We start from the raw sequence: 20,226 nt of genomic DNA, 5'->3' as shown, positions 1-20,226 counted from the left end.
AGATAAAACCCACCCAAGCATATTTACACATAGTGAGAGTTTTTCTTCCAACGACACAAAGGCTTGACCGACAGCCGGTAGAGCTCAGATGAGTGGATCAGCGGTTGTAGGTTTGACCTTTAACTCGCTGTGACCATGTCCAAGTCTCCTTGAGGAAGACACTCAATCTTGAGTTGCTCCCGTGCTGCATCTTCAATACATAAATGAGTTAAAGTGCTTTGAGTACCTTGAAGGTAGAAAAGCACTACTCAAGTGAAAGGCTCACAGCCCTTTTGCCATCTGAGATTTGAACCCAAAACATCTTGACAATGAGGCAGGCATACAAATTACAAGCCCCAATGTGGCTCCCATTTAAGATGTTTCTCATCAGATAGTTTGGCTGACAATGTGTGCTGTCTATTAACCCTGTGTGTTAAATTGTGTTTCACTGTAACACTCACTCACATGATATTTAATTTTGCATCAGTGTTACATGAATACCTCGGGCTCAGCCCAGACATCTTGTCAGCATTGCTGGGTCCAGGTCTACTGTGGTATGAATCTCTCTCAGTCCTCCTCTCTCTCCTGGAGGATGGTGCCGATACTGAAATGGTGTGGCCCCGTGGTCTGTGACCCCCACTGGGTGAGATGGGCCCAGGTTGTCCTCCACTTGGTGGAAACTCCAGCCTCATTCTTGAGCCTCCGCTTGGAGCCGGGCCTTCAATAACTTGAGTCTGTGTTGTCAGTCCACTGAGATCTCCTCCTGCACTCTCCCTCTCAGTAGGGGGTTGGGCCTTGGCCTCTGAAGGTCCTCTGCGCTGGGCTGCGTCTCCATGCACGGTTTCTGATTCCAGAGCAACTTTAGAGAAGGCTTCTGATAAGGTCTGAAGCTCTGGGGAGGAGCTGGACTTATTTAGTCCATGACCCTGGGATTGGCTGTTGCTCTGGAAGAGGAATTCCTGGCTGCCAGGGGTGGAGAGCCCCTGAGTTGGCTGATCAATGGGAATTGCCCCCTCGCTCACTTCTTCCAAAGTGGATTTTTCATCATCTTGACTGGATGTGGAAGAAGACTGGGGGACAAAGTAAAAAAGGTCTTTAATTATTTCAAATGAGAACCATACCTTGCAGTTGTATCTTTTTTATACTGACCCTACTGAGTGTTCCAGGAGGCGGTGCTTTTGAAAACTTATCGGCAGAAATGAAAATAGGGTCGGATGGCACAGGCTCAAACTCTTCACTTTCTAGCCAATCAGATGGCGTGTGTGCAGTTGTGACCCCCGAGCCTTCTTCCAGCACCACTACTGAGTCTACAACAGGACACAATCACGCACATTAGTGAGTAGCTCACTACAGAACAGCAAAACAGAGCCACCCTCACAAATAAACTGTTAGTCTCAACAACAATTACCACAGCTGTCAGTAAGCAATTATACATCACACAGACATCATCGCCTAACTATGTGGCCTTATTAACATGACCAATCATATGGCTCAAACTCAAAAGGCTGACAGACATAAAAGACACACACAGACATACATTCAAATGAACAGCCGTAAAGATCACTCATCTAAACTCAATCGAAGGATTGATTAGAAAAGACAAAGAGAGATAAATACAGCTAGCATTTATCCATCACAGACATGGATTTGATTTGATTTACTTCAAATTGCTAGGCTTGGGCGGTATAGATGTATCATCCACTTGAGATCAGTTCTCTTTCTGGTAGCCGTTTATAGGGAAGGGAACCAGTTTTAACTGAAACCAAAGTTCATTATCAGCACCAAAAATTGGTAATAAATCACGATGAAAAGGTAAAATGGGAAGTAAATTTAATGAAAGACACATACTTGGATAGAGGTGGCTTTTATTCTGTGACTACACTTGTAATGTGAAACACTTGTCAAGTTAGCTTTCCCATTGAAATGGATGAATATTTCATTCACGCCCCACAAAACACCACCAACAAAAAAATTGTAATGTTTTCATGATTTAAAAAAAGATAGACTTTTCACAGGATAAGTTATGTTCTAAGTACCATTTGTGTAATCCTCCTTTATTTATGTTTAGTTTGGCAGTAAATGTCAACTGGTAGTAATAAACAGCGAAGGGCAACTGCTTGTCTACTTCTGACGAATTTCTCATTGCTCCTTGATGTGTACAAAATTCAGAACTTTTTTCAGAAATTTTTGCTTGCAAGTCAACAACAACAAACAACAAATGTGATTCTTCAAATCTCCCAAAATTTGAAAGTCTATTTACTTACAAGTCAAGATAGCACTATACCCCACAAGAGTATGTCAATGTACTGTATCTTGATTTAAAAGGTTCCGTACTCCCTACTTTGTTTGTAAAAAAGGATCATAATACACTTCAATTTCCTGGAGCAAAAATGTATTTAAATTGAAAGCTCTGCAAAACGTTACTAATTCCCTCGCATAACAGTGAGTTTCCAATGAATTTTCATGGTACGAGAACCTACGGCAACTAGTGACTGTCAATTGTGCAGGACACGTTTTTTTAGTGTTCTATAATGTTGGTAGTGGATGTGTTTAAAAAAAAAAAAAAAAAACTGTAATATTGTGTACAGTCCTTGTACAAGATTTTCTGAGAACTCCAATGATCAGACTATCTCAAGACAATGTTCTAAACAGAAAACATCTTTTGTCAGTTGTCAAATGCAAATAACTGTTCCTGTATTTACCATAGTAGCAAAAGGAGGATCCATTAAGCTTTGCTCCAGTTGGCCATCCAACCATAATTAGTCACAAGACAGCGAACTGTAGCAGACTGTCAAGGTGCTTTGTAATGTTTTGTGTAACAAAGCAAAAAGTCACTATAGGACAAAACAGATACCGCCCAGGCCCAACTTGATAAAGGCACATGCATCTATTGAAAGTTTTTTTTGTTATCTCATCCCATATACAGTGCAACTGAAGCCCAGACCAGGCCCCTGCTGTACCAAAGCTCCAAATGAACCTCTTCTGAGATTTGAAGAGGAGAAGACCTAGGTGATCAAATTTTGACTCAGACACTGTAGCTGTGAGAATGACTGTCTATTCTTGACTGCTGCCGCACAGCACTGGTTAACCCGTGATGGTACAAAAGAGCAGTTAGATCAAATAATCCGGTCTGGGCTTCACACTCAATGGGGTAAAAGGATAAATTTCAGACTCAGAGTTAGAAGATGCTTAGCATGGAAAATCAATCATGGACGAAGACAGAAAATAACTTGGTCATTGGCATGATTGAAGAGCATCACTCCCCCAATCAAAAATCAACTGTTGCCCCACTAGCTTAAACGTGGAGCAATACTTTGCATCACTGAGTTGTCTGTGACTATACTGTTGATCCATACACACAAGCACGCACACACACGCATTTACATACATATATATATATATAGTGAGGAAAATAATTTCCATAGTTTTATCTCAAGTAGACTTGACTATTGCAATGGTCTTCTGACGAGACTCCCTACAAAGAGCATTAAAAAGTTGCAGGTCATTCAGAATGCTTCAGTTCGGCTTCTGACCAGAACAAAGAGGTCAGAGTGTATCACTCTAATTCTAAAGTCTTTACACTGGCTTCCAGTCAGCTTTAGAGTAGATTTTAAAGTTCTGCTATTGCTCTATGAATCAAACGGTTTTGGTCCTGAATACATGAAAGAAATGCTTATGGAATACAAACCCAGTAGGGTTCTGAGATCGACTGTCTCAGATCATAAAGTGGTTTAGCTTTTATGCTGCACAAAAATGGAATAAGTTCCCCATAAAAGTGACATCAGCCCAAAATACGTTTTAGATTACTTCCACTTTTCGATATTTCTTGTACTTGTAAGCTGTTTTAATGCTTTTATTTCTTTGTATTTGAATACTTTTAATCATGTATAGCAGATTGAGTTACCTGAGGTATGCCATGTTCTATACAAGTAAATTTGCTTTGCTATTTGAACACCCTGTGATTTTGCAAGTTCTCACACTTTAAAATCATGGAGGCTTCTGAAATTTTTATTTTAGGTGGATGACCACTGTGAGAGCAAATCTAAATGTAAAAATAAGAAAAAAAAAAAATCTGAAATCACAATGTATGATTTTTTTAAAAAAATATTTGTATATTACTCCTTGCAAGTAAGTATTTGAACAGCTGCAAATCAGCACCAAAATACACATACACACGCATGCATACATAACCACACACACACACACACACACACACACACACACACACACACACACCACACACACACACACACACACACACACACAGAGTGGCGTGAAAGAGTTCGCACCTTTCCTGATTTAATATTATGAACGTTTGTCATACCTAAATGTTTCCTCAAAATTTTAAACATTCAAGGACAACACAAATAAACTGTAGTTTTTATCATTAAGGGTAAAAAAAATATCCAAACCTATAACGGTCCTGTGCGGAAAAAAGTGACTGCGCCCTGAACCTCGTAACTGGTCGCACCACCCTTAGCAACAACAACTACAATCAAGCATTTGCAATAACTTTCAATTAGTCTTACAGTGCTGTGGATGAATTTTGGCCCACTCATCTTTGCAGAATTATCGGAATACAGCCACATTGAAGGGTTTTTGAATATGAACTGCATTTTTAAGGTCATGAGGTCAGGACTTTGACAAGGCCATTCTAAAGACTCCATTTCTTATTTCTTCAGCCATTCATAGGGTGACTTACTGGTATGTTTTGGATCATTGTCCTGTTGCAGAAACCAAGTCCGTTTCAGCTTGTGTTACTAACAGATGGCAAGAGAGCAAAAGGCTTCCAGGTCCTGAAGTCGAAAAACACCTCCAGACAATCACACAACCACCACCGTAGTTTACAGTTGGTATGATGTTATTTTTCTGAACTGTGGTGTTATTTTGATGTCAGATGTGATGTGACACACACCTTCCAAAAGGTCTCGTGAGACCAAAGAGTATTTTCCCCATAGTCTTTGGGATCATCAAGATGTTTTCTGGCAAAATTGAGACGAGCCTTAATATTCTTTTTGTTCAGCAGTGGTTTTCATTTTTTAACTCTGCCATGCAGTCCATTTTTGCCTATTGTTTCTCACGGTGAAGTCATGAACCTTAACAGAGGCAAGTGAGGCCTGACGTTCTTTGGATGTTGTTGTGGGGTCTTTTGTGACCCCTTGGATGAGTGATCACTGCGCTTTTGTGGTGACTGTAGTCAGCCAGCCACTCCTGCAAAGCTTCAACGCTGTTCTAAGGTTTTCACCAATTATGGATAATGGCTCCCACTGTGGTCCGTGGGATTTACACAGGTTTAGAAAAGTCTTTAAAACCTTCTCCACACTGATGGATCTCAATTACTATATTTGTTCATGAATTTCGCTCCATCTCAGCATGAGGTCTATCTTTTGTCTTTTTTTTTTTTTAAGTCACCTTTGCTGTGTTAAACAGGTCCAATTTAGGTGATCTTTTGATTGAGAACGGTTTTAAAAGGGGTCAATTACTTTTTCACGTGGGTCGATGTAGGTTTGGATTTTTTTCGCCTTTAATAAAAAAAACTTAAAAACTGAGGGTTTTCTGTTGTCGTCTTTGACTAATATTGAAATTTTAATGATAAGAAACATTTAAGTGACAAATGTGCAATCAGGAAGTGGCCAAACACTGTTTCACACCATACTATAGGTATTCATTCAGTAGATAAAACAGTCAAGAAAAAGAAAACCCCTCGATGAACTTCCTGTGAAGCTGCAAATAAACACTCTGAAATGTAGTCCCCACTTCAAATTTGCTGTATTTTACAGATACTAACAACCGAATGAAGAAAAAGCAATACACCACACTAGTACTGTAGTTTTGTGGTGGGTGACTGCGTCTATGTGAGTGTGTGTGTGTGTGCGTGCGTTTGCGTACGTGGTTGGAGGGTGTGGGGTGGGAGGGGCACACAACGGGGCGACGGTACCTGCCCAGGAAATGCTCCTGTACAACCTGCTATGGGTCGGAGGGCCTATGGGGGCACTCCCCTGACCCAGAAACCAGAGAGAGCCGCTCACTGCAGGCAGGATGCCACAAACGTCAATCACAAACCAGCACAGTGGTGATAAGAGACAAACATGACAAACACAGCCATCAGAACAAAGGAAAGAATTTTAAAACGGAAGGACAAAAATTCTGGAACGTTAAAAAAAGAGGGTAGGTTGGCAAATAAAGAAGGCACCATCCAAAACACAAAAAACAACATCACTAACAAAGAGGCTTTTGGGGGAAAAAAGAACATGCCCAGGGATGTCCTGCTAGCCACCAAGTAAAATTGAGAAATATTTTCAATGAAACATTAAGATTATAAAAAAATAATACAAACTTGTCTTGTAGTATCCAGATTGGCAGCCTTTTTTTTTATATACAACCAAACTCATAGTTCATAAGTATACCTATAGCAGGGGTCAGGAACCTATGGCTCGTGAACCATACTTGGCTCTTTTGATGGTTGTAGATGGCATACTGTGCATCATTTCTGGTGTGCAGGCAACGCAAATGATGCAGACAGTTTGTCCTAGTGGGGTTGCCGTAGTTTGCTGTGGAGGTCGATGTTCGCAGGCGCAAAATGTTCGAACGCGGATCACAAGGGCTACTTTCCAGAGTTCAAGTTAATCAGCAGCAAATCTGTGTTTTGACCCAACAAAGTTGAATGGAATTCAGCAATTGTGAGAAACTGAAAGCCATTCACTGATGGTGACTATGCCAAAGCATTCCTACTTGATGTTGCCAATAAACATTTTGACAACTTAAAAACAAGATAATCAAACGAATAAAAGACATGCTTTTGTCGGCAAAAACTGTTTACCGTCGTACCATCATGATGGCAAATCAAATTGAATTACGTTCACGATTAACTGGTGGAAGTCTCAACGCCTGCGTGAAGCTTAATTTAAAAATGAATAAAACAGACTATAAAGCCATCAGCAAAACCGGGCAGCACCAGAAGTCGCATTAATAGTAAGAAGTACGTCATCATTGGTTAGCAACAGCATAAGAATTTTATTTAAAATAATCAGAGTTATACTGAGACTTATACTACTCTCAAAGTGTCTGTCTTACATAAATGAATGTATGGCTCTTTTTAAATTATATTTTTAAATATTTTGCATTTATAGCTCTCTCAGTCGAAAAGGTTCCGGACCCCCTGACCTGAGTATCTGATATGTATTTGTAGAATTTAATAATAGCTGCGTGCTCCAAAAAATGTTTTGTTTTTTTTTGTAGTATTTAGCTTTTTTCGCAGGATACATTTTGTTTATATATATATATATATATATATATATATATATATATACACACACGTAGTTGCTCAAAAAATATAGATTTACAATAAATGCATCTTTGTTAATGTATTTATGCTAGTGAGGCATAGTGACAGAACAAATTAATAGTCTTCTATTAGATGGCAGTAAGTACATACAGCAATGAACGTATCTACTCTGTGACATTTTTATTTGTTGGTGTGCCGTGAGATTTTTCAATTGTAAATTATGTGCCCTGGCTCCACAAAGGTTGGAAATCATTGATCCAATCAGGTCATGTATTCTAATCAGTCAGGTTAAACCAACCCAACATGATTTAAATAATGGGTGCCAACTTACTGTAGTTAGACCACTTTATTGAAATTAAATTACTTCACACACAACGAAACTCTAGAGTATGATTAAACAGAACGGCCTCATGTTAAAACACAAATAGTACCACTAGCACTAGCTTGCTAGGCTATATAACATTTTGTTGCCTACTTGCGAGCCATATTGTATTAAAAAGTACGTGAACATACCTCAAGCAAGCCTTACATGAACGTCCTGTCCTGAGCCCTGGTAACCACCACCATTTTTCCCCCCAATTTTCTTCTTGTAATACAGTTGGTCATCCGTACGGTAATGAGTGTATCCGTGATCCATATTCGAGTTGACCAGATAAAGTCCAAAGATCGTAAGAAAGGGGATGCAGTGGTTTCGGAATACAAGATTTTATTGCAGTAGTCTGAGAGAGTACAATCGTGAAAGAGCGAATTTGTCGTCGCTTGATTTGTGCGATACGTGTTGTCTCTCCCAGCCACGAACTTTTTTTTTTTTAATAACTTTATTGCCATCAGATATTTATTCTATGTTCTATGTTAAAAGACATGCGACAAGGCTAAAAATAAACTCTCTTTTGGGTTCAAATATACTGTGCACGATGGCTATGTGGAGTAAAGGTCTTTTGCGGCACCAATAAAAGTCAGCGAATTATGACATTAAAGCCAATCCGCATAAAATGCTCATTAACGATCGATACTAATATCACCGATCAAATCGGCGTAGTCATATATATATTCTACCACGGTGGATGATTGGTTGGCATATCTGTCTCACAGTTCTGAAGACCGCGGTTCTCGTTAGACAAAGCGGTAGGGAAACCGGATGGATGATTGAGTGTTTTATTTCTTATGTTCACATTTAAAATTGAGTTTTGAAAATTTCAATGTACTGGTGCAACTATGACGTGAATCCATTAAGTGACAAAAATGCTGACATTTCAGCTGATCCTAATGCTTTCTCTAAAAACATTTCACATTCACCTGTGTTGGAGCGCTGGATAAGGTGAGGCTTCACTCCAGCGCTGCTGTGCGTTTGGCTGAAGTGCTCAGTAGGCGCAGGAGTAGCTGTGCTAGCTGGAGCACTGACCGTCTGGGGAGGAGGTTCCTTCACACCCTCCATCGCCATGAGGACAGTAGAGAGTTCCTGCAGGGGCATGTTGCCGAGCTCGGATGAAAAGGGACTAGGTGGGTTCTCCAGACACATTAACCAGCTTGTGTTACCTGGTTAGCAAGGAAAACAGAAGAAAGACAAATTTAATACGTGAGCTTTCACAACCAAAATACAAGTTTATGGGTAGACAGCCTCCCTTTGAAGCAAAACCATAATTACAATGTGGCCTACGCCCAAAATGAGTTTGACACTCCTGCATTGGGATTAGAGTTAAAATAATGCATAATGATACATCCTTAGTTTGGATTTACTACATACCGGATGGTCTTCTAATAAAGATCTCAGCCCAGCCCTGCGTGAGCAAGGGGACAAATTCAGCCAGGCCAGGGTTGTCCTTGAGTGGTGGGGGGGCTGACACAGTGGCAGAGGTGGAGGAGGGAGGGCTAAGACCATCCAGTGTGGGAGCAGAAGAGGGTGAGAGCTGAGCAGCTAACTCCCCCTCAGATGGGGACACAAGGGGGCTGAGACTTTGAGCAGGACCAGCACGAAGAGCGTGACCACCTTGAACATAAATAATAATGTTTATATAATATAAAAAATATAAAAATAATAATTTTCGCATTTCAAATGTTTACTGAGGCACAACAAAGCCAATAAACAGATTCACAATACTAGAAAAAGTTGGTTTGATAAAATACAGCCCCTTTAAGGGTACCATTAGCTTTGTTTTAATTAGCCTTTTGACAGCAATGTCAACGTATGCATTGCGTACTGCAGGCACATTTTGTGTTAAATGGAATTTGAATTTGTTGACAGTGACTTTGAACTTGAAATAATGACGTGGAAGTTCCAAAACGGTAAATGATCTGCATTTATATAGCACTTTATCTACACCATCGAGACTATGATACAGGGATGAGAATGACGAATTTGGAAAAACACTGAAAATGTCTGTCGGTGGGGGGTGTGGGAGGTGGGGGAGGGGGGTAGTTGAGTTTCCTCCTGGATATTTTTTGCATTTTGGATCGTGATACTGTATAACTCTGTTGTCCAATCGAGTAATCTGCCGCAAACAAGTTTTAATGTTCATGTCGCAAAATTCAAATATTTACACTACCAAGCAAGTTAGAATGGCATATGATAGTCGTGGTTGTTGTAGCACTAAGCTGAACTTGCAGCTCGGAGCCCACCACCGAGAGGCAGGCGCACGATAACCCCCCTGAAATTTTCTCAACAGATTTGCGCTTATCTCGAGAATGGTCATTTTGGCCTGAAAAAGTCGGAAATCCGCCGATCGGCGGAAAATTCTTATCCCTGAATAAAACACATTACTGCTAATCAAAAAACTGTGAATGAACGTTAAATATTACCAGACATGGAGCGGACTCGTATGCGCGTGGCTCTGCTTTGTTGCTGACTCGATTGGGATTCCAATTTGGCTGGTGCCTCTTTAGTTATTCGAGTGTGCAGTGATGGATCAGACCTGCAAGGTCGCAGAGAGAAACAATAAAACAACCCCAAAATACGCAAAAGTTGATGATTTGTAATATTGACTAAGTGTGCCACCTGGTCATTTCCCCTGCCCCTCCCAGTCGATCAGTCACATCCAGGCCAAGCAGTGCTTGAGTTCGAATCCCTCCACTGGTGGTGATGGTCACCAACTTATTGCCCACCAGCCAAGTCATACTGCGACCCCCTCCCAAGAGAAACTCTGCGATTGGAGATCTTGAAGGAAGGTCAAATATGCAAAATGGTGCAATAAGCAATCATGTAATAAAATTGGCACAAAAGCACAAAAAAAGTCCTCACTTACCGTTTGGGCAGTGCTGAGAAGTTGGAAAAGACATATCGTGCCATCATGTCTAGACATGTCTCAGTAAGCTCCAAGTGAACTGTTTTCAGCCCCTCATCAGCCTGAGATACTGCATTTTCATCAGCGGATCCCAGACTGCAGGTGGTGGAGGAGGTTTGCATCCTGGACGATGCGATAAGAGAGAAACAACAGCAGACCAGAAATGTGATCAGAGGAAGACTAGGATTTACTTCAACGTAGCTATCGAAACAGAAACATGCAAGTATTGCATGCATTTTGGTTATACAACATAAGCATGCATGTATAATCTCCAAGAAAAGCAAAAAAAAAAACCAAACAAATCCATGCTGTAAAGTAACGTATTCTTGTAAACTACAACCACCACATTGGCTAATCCCTTTTAGCTGACCAAACTGTATCAGAGGCTGTATTGAATACCATTCATATTGAATCACATTTTCGCGAGTTTGGCTTAAGGGTCACCTTCATGCATTTCACAGTCAGATTTCTGAAAATGCCATAGATTTTAAGTGATTCAATTTGGGGGATTTAAGGGTAATTCTGAAATAAAGTCATGCATAAGTGTATGAAATCAAAACAAAGTAAGCGTTTAAACAATACTTACCTGGTCTCTGATTGTTACAGTTCACTGTTCAACATATACTTTCAAATGTGTGTGAAATGAGTGCTGTCAATTCACTGCTGAGGTATTAAAACAATTTTGCAGCCACTCAGTAGGTTTACAATTAAAAAATAAATAAATAAATCGACACTGCAGCTGTGTCTATCAAATTCAGTCGTACTTCTCTTACTTTGAAAGTAGTTTAAAGGTCAGAGTGCAAAAATTTTATGGTAGTTGGTTAAAATTTATATTTGGGTTTTTTTTTTTTTTGTTTTGTTTGGAAAGCTAAAGAAGTTCTTAACATTGCACACACCATTAGTATAACTAGCTGCCGAACTGAACGATCTGGGTGTACATGTGGAGTTTTGTATGGACACAAGCATGGATGCTCACGCCGAATAAACGGAGGATTTGCCATTTGTTACATCACGGGCAAAAATTTCCAATGATAGCCAAAGGTGGCTAGATTTAAAACACAGAAGACACACCCTGAGTTCTATTTAATTGATTAAAGTTACGGTTAGTAAAGGTGTTCTCGAGGGATCTAGAAAAAAAATAATTTTTGCACCCTGACCTTTATTTGGAAACAGAAATGGAATGTGATACCAAAGTGGGAGAAATGTATATCTGACAACGGCAATTAAATCATGAGTCATGTAAATACTGATCAACATAAAAATCCACCATAGGAAGCATGAAGAATAGAAAGGCCTAGATTGTGCAAGTGCGATTATGTGTTTTAATTTGATTTTTTCTATAGTTTCTCATTAAACCATATTACAGGTTCAGTCAAACTACACCCAAAATCACACTCAAGGAGATTGCCATGGTCATAGTGTCTTTTGGTGAGTGATGCAGAATGACAAACATGTCAGCAAACAAAAAAAAGTTGTTGCTGCTGTCCTCATCACTGATAAAGTGACCCATCAGGAAAAAGAGCATTTGTAGGGTGCACTTGCCAGTATAGAGTTTAAAATCACAATACTTTGGAAACTCATGCTTAACTCCATTCCGTCCAGCCATTTTCTATAAGCCAATCAAACCCAGTCAGCGTCACACCAAGCAAGACAAACAAGTCAAACGTTTGACATGAAATAAAAACTTGAATGTTGGCATAAAATCAACCAGAAAAACATCCACATGGACTAAGATGTTTTCCAGTGTCTTTTGTAAACACTCCAGCATGCAGACAAATGTGTTTTTTGACGCACAAAATCAAGCATGCAGCACCCACTCGCGGCGACCCCGGCAACAAATGACCACGCGACGGCATGACAATGACCAAACACCCCATCAACCATCCCACGAAGGAGACAATCAAAGGTTTGGTGGCAGTCGTTTTTTTTAGTTTGTTTACCAGGAGGACTCTCTAACCTGCGGACCGCATGATCGGAGACACTGATGCTGCGGGATCGGAAAGCGTCCATGGCTGACAGGTCCCTCAGCTCTTTAACTGGAGAGCTGCTGTTATTGGCTACCACCGCTGCCGCCTTCGCCACTTTTGCCGCCCGAAGACTGGGCGGTGATGAATGCCATGGCGAAGGGTCGACGGGAATGGGCATGGGTGGAGGTTATAGTGGCGGTGGGTAGTAAGGGGGTGAGTCAACATCAAGGTGGAGGTGGTTAAGAGGTGATGGGGTGTGGAGGCGTGTGGTGTGTGATGGTTTTTCAGGAGGCCATTGGAATCATCCCCCCAACACCATAGCGACATGACATGTGATCCAGCAGCACACACCACACATAGAGGGGTTTACACAGGGCAAGGCCACAAAACATCAAAGGCCAGAGGTCACAGGAGAAAGGGACGTAGGGGATATGTGGAAGGATTCCAGGATGACACGACCACCCCCCAAAACCGCAACACAGTGCCCAATCACAGGAGGCAGGGGAGGTGCCAAATGAAAAATTGAAAGAAAAAACAAAAACAGGGTCAAAATTAACAGCAGTTGAACATTATAAAATCAGATTACAGGACAGTGGAGAACTGAACTGATGAAAAACACAATAGGTCTATTAAAAGGGAAAACAAAAAAACTACAATAAGCCGGGAACACAGTTATTTGAAAATAGAGGCCCTTCCAAATGTATTGGAAGAGCAAGGTCATTTCCTTTGTTTTTGTTGTACACTGAAAACAATGGGTTTCGGCTCAAAAGAGGAATATGAGAGAAAAGCTCAGAATTGGAGCTTTTATTTCATATTTAGCTTGACATGTGTTAAACAACTCAGGACAGAGCCCCTCGTTTGAAGCCACGCACTTTTCAAGTGAGCAAAAGTATTTGAACAGACATTAAACTAACTTGAAGTGAATAATATATAATATTTGGTGACATAACCCTGCTTTCAATAATGGCATCAAGCCTCCAGCCCGTTGGCTTCACCAGATAGTTGGATTCTTCATTTGAAATGCTTGTCCAGCCTGTTTCCGTTCTTGTTTGTTTCTGGGAGTTTCTCCCTTCTTTATTCTTTTTGGGAAGTAAATTGCATATTGTATGGGGTTAATATCCTGTAACTGACTTGCCAGTCTAAGACCTTTCGGTCTTTCACCTGTGTGTTTTGGTTTTGTGTCTTCTCGCATGATGAAGCTTCTCCCAATTAGTGTGGATGCATTTTTCTTTAAATTGCCAGACAAAATGGTTTGCCAACATCCACAGGGATGTGTGAGGCATTTTCAAAATGCAATGTCCGAAGAACATTCCAAGAGAAGACATATAGGCTATACCACAAGCTGCAAACCAATCATCAGCAAAAAGGCCAGACTGGATTTTGCAAAGAAATACAGAGATGGCCCACAAAAGATTGGGAACAAAGTTTTTTGGACTGATGAGACCAAGATTAACTTCGCCAAATTGATGAAAAGCCAAAAAGTGTGGAGGAAAAAAGGGATCTTCTTATGATGTAAAACACACAAGCTCATCAGTGAAGCAAGGTGGAGGTCATGGGCTTGCATGTCTGCTTCTGGAATGGGCTCACTAGTCTTTATTGATGATGTTAAACATCTTGTCTATTTACTGAAAAATGCAAGTCAATGGGCTGCAGGCTTGGTAAATTTATTGCAAGTAAGGGTTATGCCACCAAATATTGAATGCTATTCACTCTGAGTTCATTAATAACGTGTTCCAATAGTTGGCTCACCTGAAAGGTGGGTGGCTTCAAACAAAATGTGCTCTGTCTTGAGTTGTTTAAAACTTCTAGATTTTAATGCCATGAAATAAATGCTGGAATTTTGACCTTTTGTTTCATTTATCCGTGGATCAGAAACCCAAATGTCTTCAGTATACAATGTAAAAAAAAAAAAAAAAAAAAAAAAAAAAAAGAAAAGAGTTGACCTAGACGTTCCAATACTTTTGGAGGGGACTATAAATATTGACTGAACAAAGAGTCCAGGAGAGGAACAAAATAAATATTTCACACCATGAAGCAAAAGATCTGGACAGGAGAAAGACGAACACGAACGAAGCTTCAGCACATGACAACCAAATCTGAGACTCTGTACTACACAGACAAGAAGAGCCCCCGGATTTTTGTGGGAAATGACATCTACAGAGCTACCAGTAGATTCAATAGATAGATTGCAAGTTGCATGAAGTATACTAGCATTCAAAGCAGTAAGCTGGTGAGTTGTTTTAACATTTCAGTATGACAAGTGGTTAACTATTTTTGTGTTAAACGATCCATGAGGCATATTTACGATGCACCTCACTTCTTTGATTGACAGAACATAGTCTGTAAAGTTAGAGGTCAAGGTCAACCAGCATCGTGTAATGGATTCGGTCGGACTAGAGAGAATCAATCTATGTATCTGTAGATCATTTAAGTGCATCACTTGTGCTCAGTCGATGATGCATTTCCATTGGTGAACTGTAACATGAAGACCTCACATATCAAAATAAGTCAAGACCAGACAGACCAAAGCTAACTGGATGAGTGATTTAATGATGTGGTGACATCTTCTAAGGTTCCCTGCTATAATATATGCCCACTTGATGTGTGAAGGTAGGGATTTTTAAAATACAGTGCTTTTGAATTGTGAAAATACCAGCAATAATTTAAGACTCATTGTTGCGAAAAACCTCTTCACTTCTGTGTGAGAAATACACTCTCGTGTACATGCAAAGTCATACATGTCATGATGTGAAAGTGGGGATGAGGAAAGCCTTTTGCTCTTTCAACATGACAAAGTATGTACAGTACTTTTACAAAATTCAGGTGATGGACAGGGCAACAAAAACAGCAATATAATTTAGTATCATGAGATGCTTCAGAACAGGCCTTAAACTCGTAAAATAAACGTTCTTTTGTCACATCGTACCACTCCAGTTTGTCACACAACAGTATTTGGATATGACTGTTATCTTGTCCATCCACTGTCAACCAATAAATGAAGCAAAATGATAATTTATACGATTAAAAAAAAACATGTAGAAACCCAATGAAGTTGGGATGTTGTTAAACAAATAAAAACAGAATACAATGATTTTCAAATCATGTTCAACCTATATTTAATTGAATACACAACAAATACAAGATCTTTAATGTTCAAACAGTTAAAACCTATTGTATTTTTAGAAAAATAATCATTAGCTTGGAAGTTTATGGCTGGAGCACTTTCCAAAAAAATCTGGGACAGGTGGCAATAATGACTGAAAGTTGAGGAATGCTCATCAAACACTTGTTTGGAAAACAGGTGAACAGGCTAATTGGGAATAGGTGGGTGCCAATATTGGGTAAAAAAGGAGATTCCCTGTATTGCTCAGCCATTCACGAGCAGAAATGGGGCAAGGTTCACCTCTTTGTAACAAGTGCATGATTCAGGTCTGCTCAATACATCAATTGCGATGGACTGGTCAATTGCAAAGATAGTGTGAGTATATCGCATGGCATTAAAACGTAGACGTCAGGCTATCATCCCCACTATGAAATTTGTCACTTGGTTTGACCAATCTGGCCCTTTCTTACGTGTCACTGCTCATGTGCACATAACACATTTTAGCAAGCTAGCAAGTTGGAAGAAATACTATCTGCGATCACAGCTTTTCAGCTATTAAGAACTACCGTTCGTTACACGTTGCATTGAAGCCATGGCCGAGGATTGGACTAAGCAACTTTGGAAGGACTTCGCAGACCACGAGGGCTTCCAACTGCAGCTGGATAAGTCTACAGATACGAGTGACACAGCCGAGTTGTGCATTTTTTATTCGGACGGTGCTTTCTGATATGACCTGATATGATCGCAAAAGAGTAACTGTTAACAGTTTCATAAACATTAACATTAAAAAACACGTGCGAGGAGAGGACATATTTCAGTCTTTTAAAAACTTTATGGAAAAAAACTCAGCTCTCTGTGTATAAATTGATGTCCATCACCACGGATAGAGCACCTGCAGTGGATGGGTTAATTGCCAAGTACAGGGAGAACAATGCTTTCCCAGACTTCCTTAATTACCACTCCATAACATACCAAGCGTTATGCCCAAAAATGCTCAACATGAGAGAAATAATGGCAACGAAGATCGCTTGTTCTATTTGCACCAGATCTCTTCAAAGACGCCTATTCCGCTCACATCTGGTTAATACTGGCAGTTAATGTTGCACATTGATGTCAAATGGCTAAGTCAAAGCAAATTCCTGCAAAGACTTCAAGACCTCTGTCAAGAGATTAGGGTTTTTTTTCCATGAAGCTAAACATGAGGAACTAAATGATGACCAGTGGCTGCTAGACTAGGCATTTTTAACCAATATGACTAAGATTTTGAATGACCTTATTCTGGAGCTGCGAGGAGAAGACAGATCTGTTATCAATACGGTAAGATCATGCTTTCAAATTAAAAATGCAACATTTCTCATCAAAGCTTTGGTGCAGTGATTTGGAACACTTCCACTGCCACAGATCAGACCTGGAGACATAAAGGAAGTGAAGTCTGCAACTTGACTGTGGATGCTACACAAAACAGATATTGCCAAAATATTTTAAGACTTTGCTTTATCGAGCCAAACGCTAAGTTCATGTGCTACACATTTCGGGAAGAAGCTGAGGTTGTTTCACTCGCATCGAAAATTGCAACACTGTTTCACCTGAACTCTTCTGGAGCGGAGGATGAGATTTTGACATTACATGCCGACATTGAGTTGAAGTCCAGAGCTCATTGACAATTCTGGAGCTTACATACAGAGGAAAAGTACCTCAACATGAGAAAATGTGCAACATCCCTGACATAATTATTTGGCTCCACTTATTTACGTGAGATAACCTTCTCCCACATGAAAATCTTCAAGTCCAAGTACTGTTCCACCATGACTGATGTTCATTTGGAAGTGTGCTTGAGGCTGGCTATCAGCAGCTACTGTCTGGACTATGCATCCCTGGCTGATTCACTTCAGTGCAAGTCATTAGAGTAAACTCAAATAATGACAAAAAAAATTACATTGTTAATTATGTTCTGTTGTCCAAGATTTGCTCATCCAGTGATGCAACACACATTGGTGTTGAGCTGTGTCGCAAACCCAGAAGTTTAACTCACTGTTAGATGTCTAGGCTCCTAAACCGGAGACACAATCATGTCTCCGGTTTGAGGTTGGGTGCTTGAACAGGAGATGTTGCGGCAAAAAAGTTTGAGCAACCGTGATCTACAATCCATGTCGTAATCAAAAGATTCAGACAATCTGGACAAATCACTGCATGATAGCAGCAAGGCTAAAAATCCAACAGTGAATGCACATCCCTCAAGCACCATTGCATCAAAAACCAACACCAATGTGTGAAGGATGTCACCACATGGGCTCAGGAACACTTCATAAAACTATCCATCAATCTATTTTCTGAGGCGCTTATCCTCACAAGGGTCGTGGGAGTGCTGGAGTCTATCCCAGCCAGCTCCGGGCAGGAAGCGGCGTAGACCCTGAACTGGTTGACAGCCGATTGCAGGGCACATAGAGACAAACAATCACAATCACACCTAGGGGCAAATTTATGCATGTTTTTGGGATGTGGGAGGAAACTGCAGTACCTGGAGAAAACCCACCCAGGGACGGGGAGAACATGCAAACTCCACACAGGCAGGGCCGGGATTTGAATCCGGAGCCGAAGAACTGTGAGGCCAATGATCTAACCAGATGCTCCACTGTGCCGCCCTCATAAACTAATATCAGTAAATACATTATTTCAGCTTGATTCAGCAAGATAATGTCAAACCACATTCTGCATGTGTTACAACAGCGTGGCTTCATAGTAAAAGAGTGCGAGTACTAGACTGGCTAGCCTGGACTCCAGAACTGCCTTCCACTGAAAATCTATGGCGCATTATGAAGCTTAAAACAACAACAGACCCCAAACTGTTGAAAAACTGAAGCTGCACATCAAGCCAGAATGGGAACAAATTGCACCTACAAATCTTCAACAATTAGAGGCCTCCATTCTCAAACAATTATTGAATGTTGTTAAAAGATGGTGGAACAGTGGTATTGTGTTGCAACCAAAAAAGTCAATGAAAGTTCATCAGTTTGAACAAATGTCTTTGTGGTATATTCTATTAAATACAGGTTGAACATGATTTGCAAATAGTTGTATTCTATTTTTATTAGTTTAACACAGTATCCCAACCGATTTGGAAGCGGTTTGTAAATTATATCTAGTTAAAATAAACTCATGATCACCATGGCAACCTGAGAGTACTCATTGCAAAGGCCAAGACTCTGTTACCTTAGCAACCTCTGCCTTTTCACACCACATTCAGTGCATGGTGCTTCTTGCTCCCGAGACACCCCAAATAGCAAATGGGTGTATATTTATTTTTTACCTCTTGGGTCTCTCATTGAGGCTTGTGCTTCGGGCACGAAAAGAACTTTGCTCATGCCCATCATCGAATGGCAGCAGGGCATTGGAACGCAAACCCTGAGGAAAGAAATGTACAGCAATTAAAAAAATGCATAATGTAGCATAACTCCAAATACGACCGTAAACAAAAATGTAAACAATGAATGTCTTAAATGCTATGAAATCACTTTGAAAAGGCAGGGTGAGGTTTCACATACACCAACAAAAACACACACACACACACACTCATAGTATTGGAACAAACAATTCCATTGCTTTAGTTGTAAAGTGACAAAATTTGGGCGCTAGATCAAAAGATGACTTCGAAAATGTTCCGAATTCTAGCTTTTATTTACATATTTATTTACATCTAGAGGTGTAAATAAGGACAGGACAGAAGACCTTTTGTTTGGAGCCGTCCACATTTCAAGTGAGCAAAATATTGGGAGAGATGTTTAAATTAACTTCAAATTAATAATCAATTATAATAAATATCAATCAATTATTGCTTTTGTTGCATACTAAAGACATTTGGGTTTCAAATCAAAAGAGGAATATGAGAAATTCAGAATTCTAGCTTTTATTTCATATTTACTGGTAGATGTGTTAGGACAGAGCACCTTTTATATAAAATCACCCACTTTTCAAGTGAGCAAATGTATGGGAACAAACATTATTAAATTAACTTAAGGTGACTGATATTTAATATTTGGTGGCATAACCCTTACTTGCAATAACTTGATGGACCCAAATGTTTTCAGTATACAATCAAAACAAAGGTATTTACCTTGCTGTTCCAATAATTTTAGAGGGGGACTGTATGTACCCCCAAAATCCAAATTTCAATGTTACATTTTCCTGGGTAACAAATCTGATGTTCAAATCTGATCATGTTACTTGAATGGTCAAATGAAGGTTTTAATTTAAGGAGACATGACCACCCACCTTTGTGATATACTGAACAAAATCTTTACGGAAGGGAAGTCTGCAGCGGATAAACCACATGGCAATCACATGGTGGGCAAGAGATACGATGTACTGGTTGTACCTGACGGAAAGTTGTAAAAAGTAGCATGTTAGTGTTTTTTTGTGGCTGAAAGTGTGCGTTGTATCTTTATGAGCACTTACTTAGAGGGGTTCGTGTAGGGTAGCGAGATGGCGAAGACACTAACATATTGCTCGGCTACAAAGTTGGCATAAAGGTGCGGGAGACGCACCAAAGCTAGAGGACAGAAACAACACACCAGCCAAATCCCTTTTTTGGGCTGCTTCATAAACAAAAATAAAAAA

The 20,226-nt window shown here is 40.1% G+C and overlaps 1 protein-coding gene across 2 annotated transcripts in view; it reads right to left on the bottom strand.

The window, feature by feature from the left end:
- tsc2 (TSC complex subunit 2) overlaps positions 1 to 20,226 on the bottom strand; it is a 44,662-nt gene that overhangs the window by 5,347 nt on the left and 19,089 nt on the right. The window contains exons 23-33 of one of the 2 annotated variants that reach the window (XM_061830661.1): positions 20,065 to 20,158; positions 19,882 to 19,984; positions 18,920 to 19,014; positions 12,500 to 12,640; positions 10,504 to 10,665; positions 10,257 to 10,415; positions 10,061 to 10,173; positions 9,009 to 9,251; positions 8,561 to 8,800; positions 1,129 to 1,286; positions 481 to 1,049 (exon numbers count right to left, since the gene is read on the bottom strand). In XM_061830661.1, the coding sequence (XP_061686645.1) occupies positions 481 to 1,049; positions 1,129 to 1,286; positions 8,561 to 8,800; positions 9,009 to 9,251; positions 10,061 to 10,173; positions 10,257 to 10,415; positions 10,504 to 10,665; positions 12,500 to 12,640; positions 18,920 to 19,014; positions 19,882 to 19,984; positions 20,065 to 20,158 (2,077 nt within the window). The remainder of the gene's footprint in view (positions 1 to 480; positions 1,050 to 1,128; positions 1,287 to 8,560; positions 8,801 to 9,008; positions 9,252 to 10,060; positions 10,174 to 10,256; positions 10,416 to 10,503; positions 10,666 to 12,499; positions 12,641 to 18,919; positions 19,015 to 19,881; positions 19,985 to 20,064; positions 20,159 to 20,226) is intronic. The other variant, XM_061830659.1, reaches the window with a different exon arrangement.

Source organism: Syngnathoides biaculeatus, chromosome 9 (genome assembly GCF_019802595.1).
Source record: "Syngnathoides biaculeatus isolate LvHL_M chromosome 9, ASM1980259v1, whole genome shotgun sequence".
Lineage (NCBI taxonomy): Eukaryota > Metazoa > Chordata > Actinopteri > Syngnathiformes > Syngnathidae > Syngnathoides > Syngnathoides biaculeatus.
This window is presented reverse-complemented; position numbering and strand designations above follow the sequence as displayed.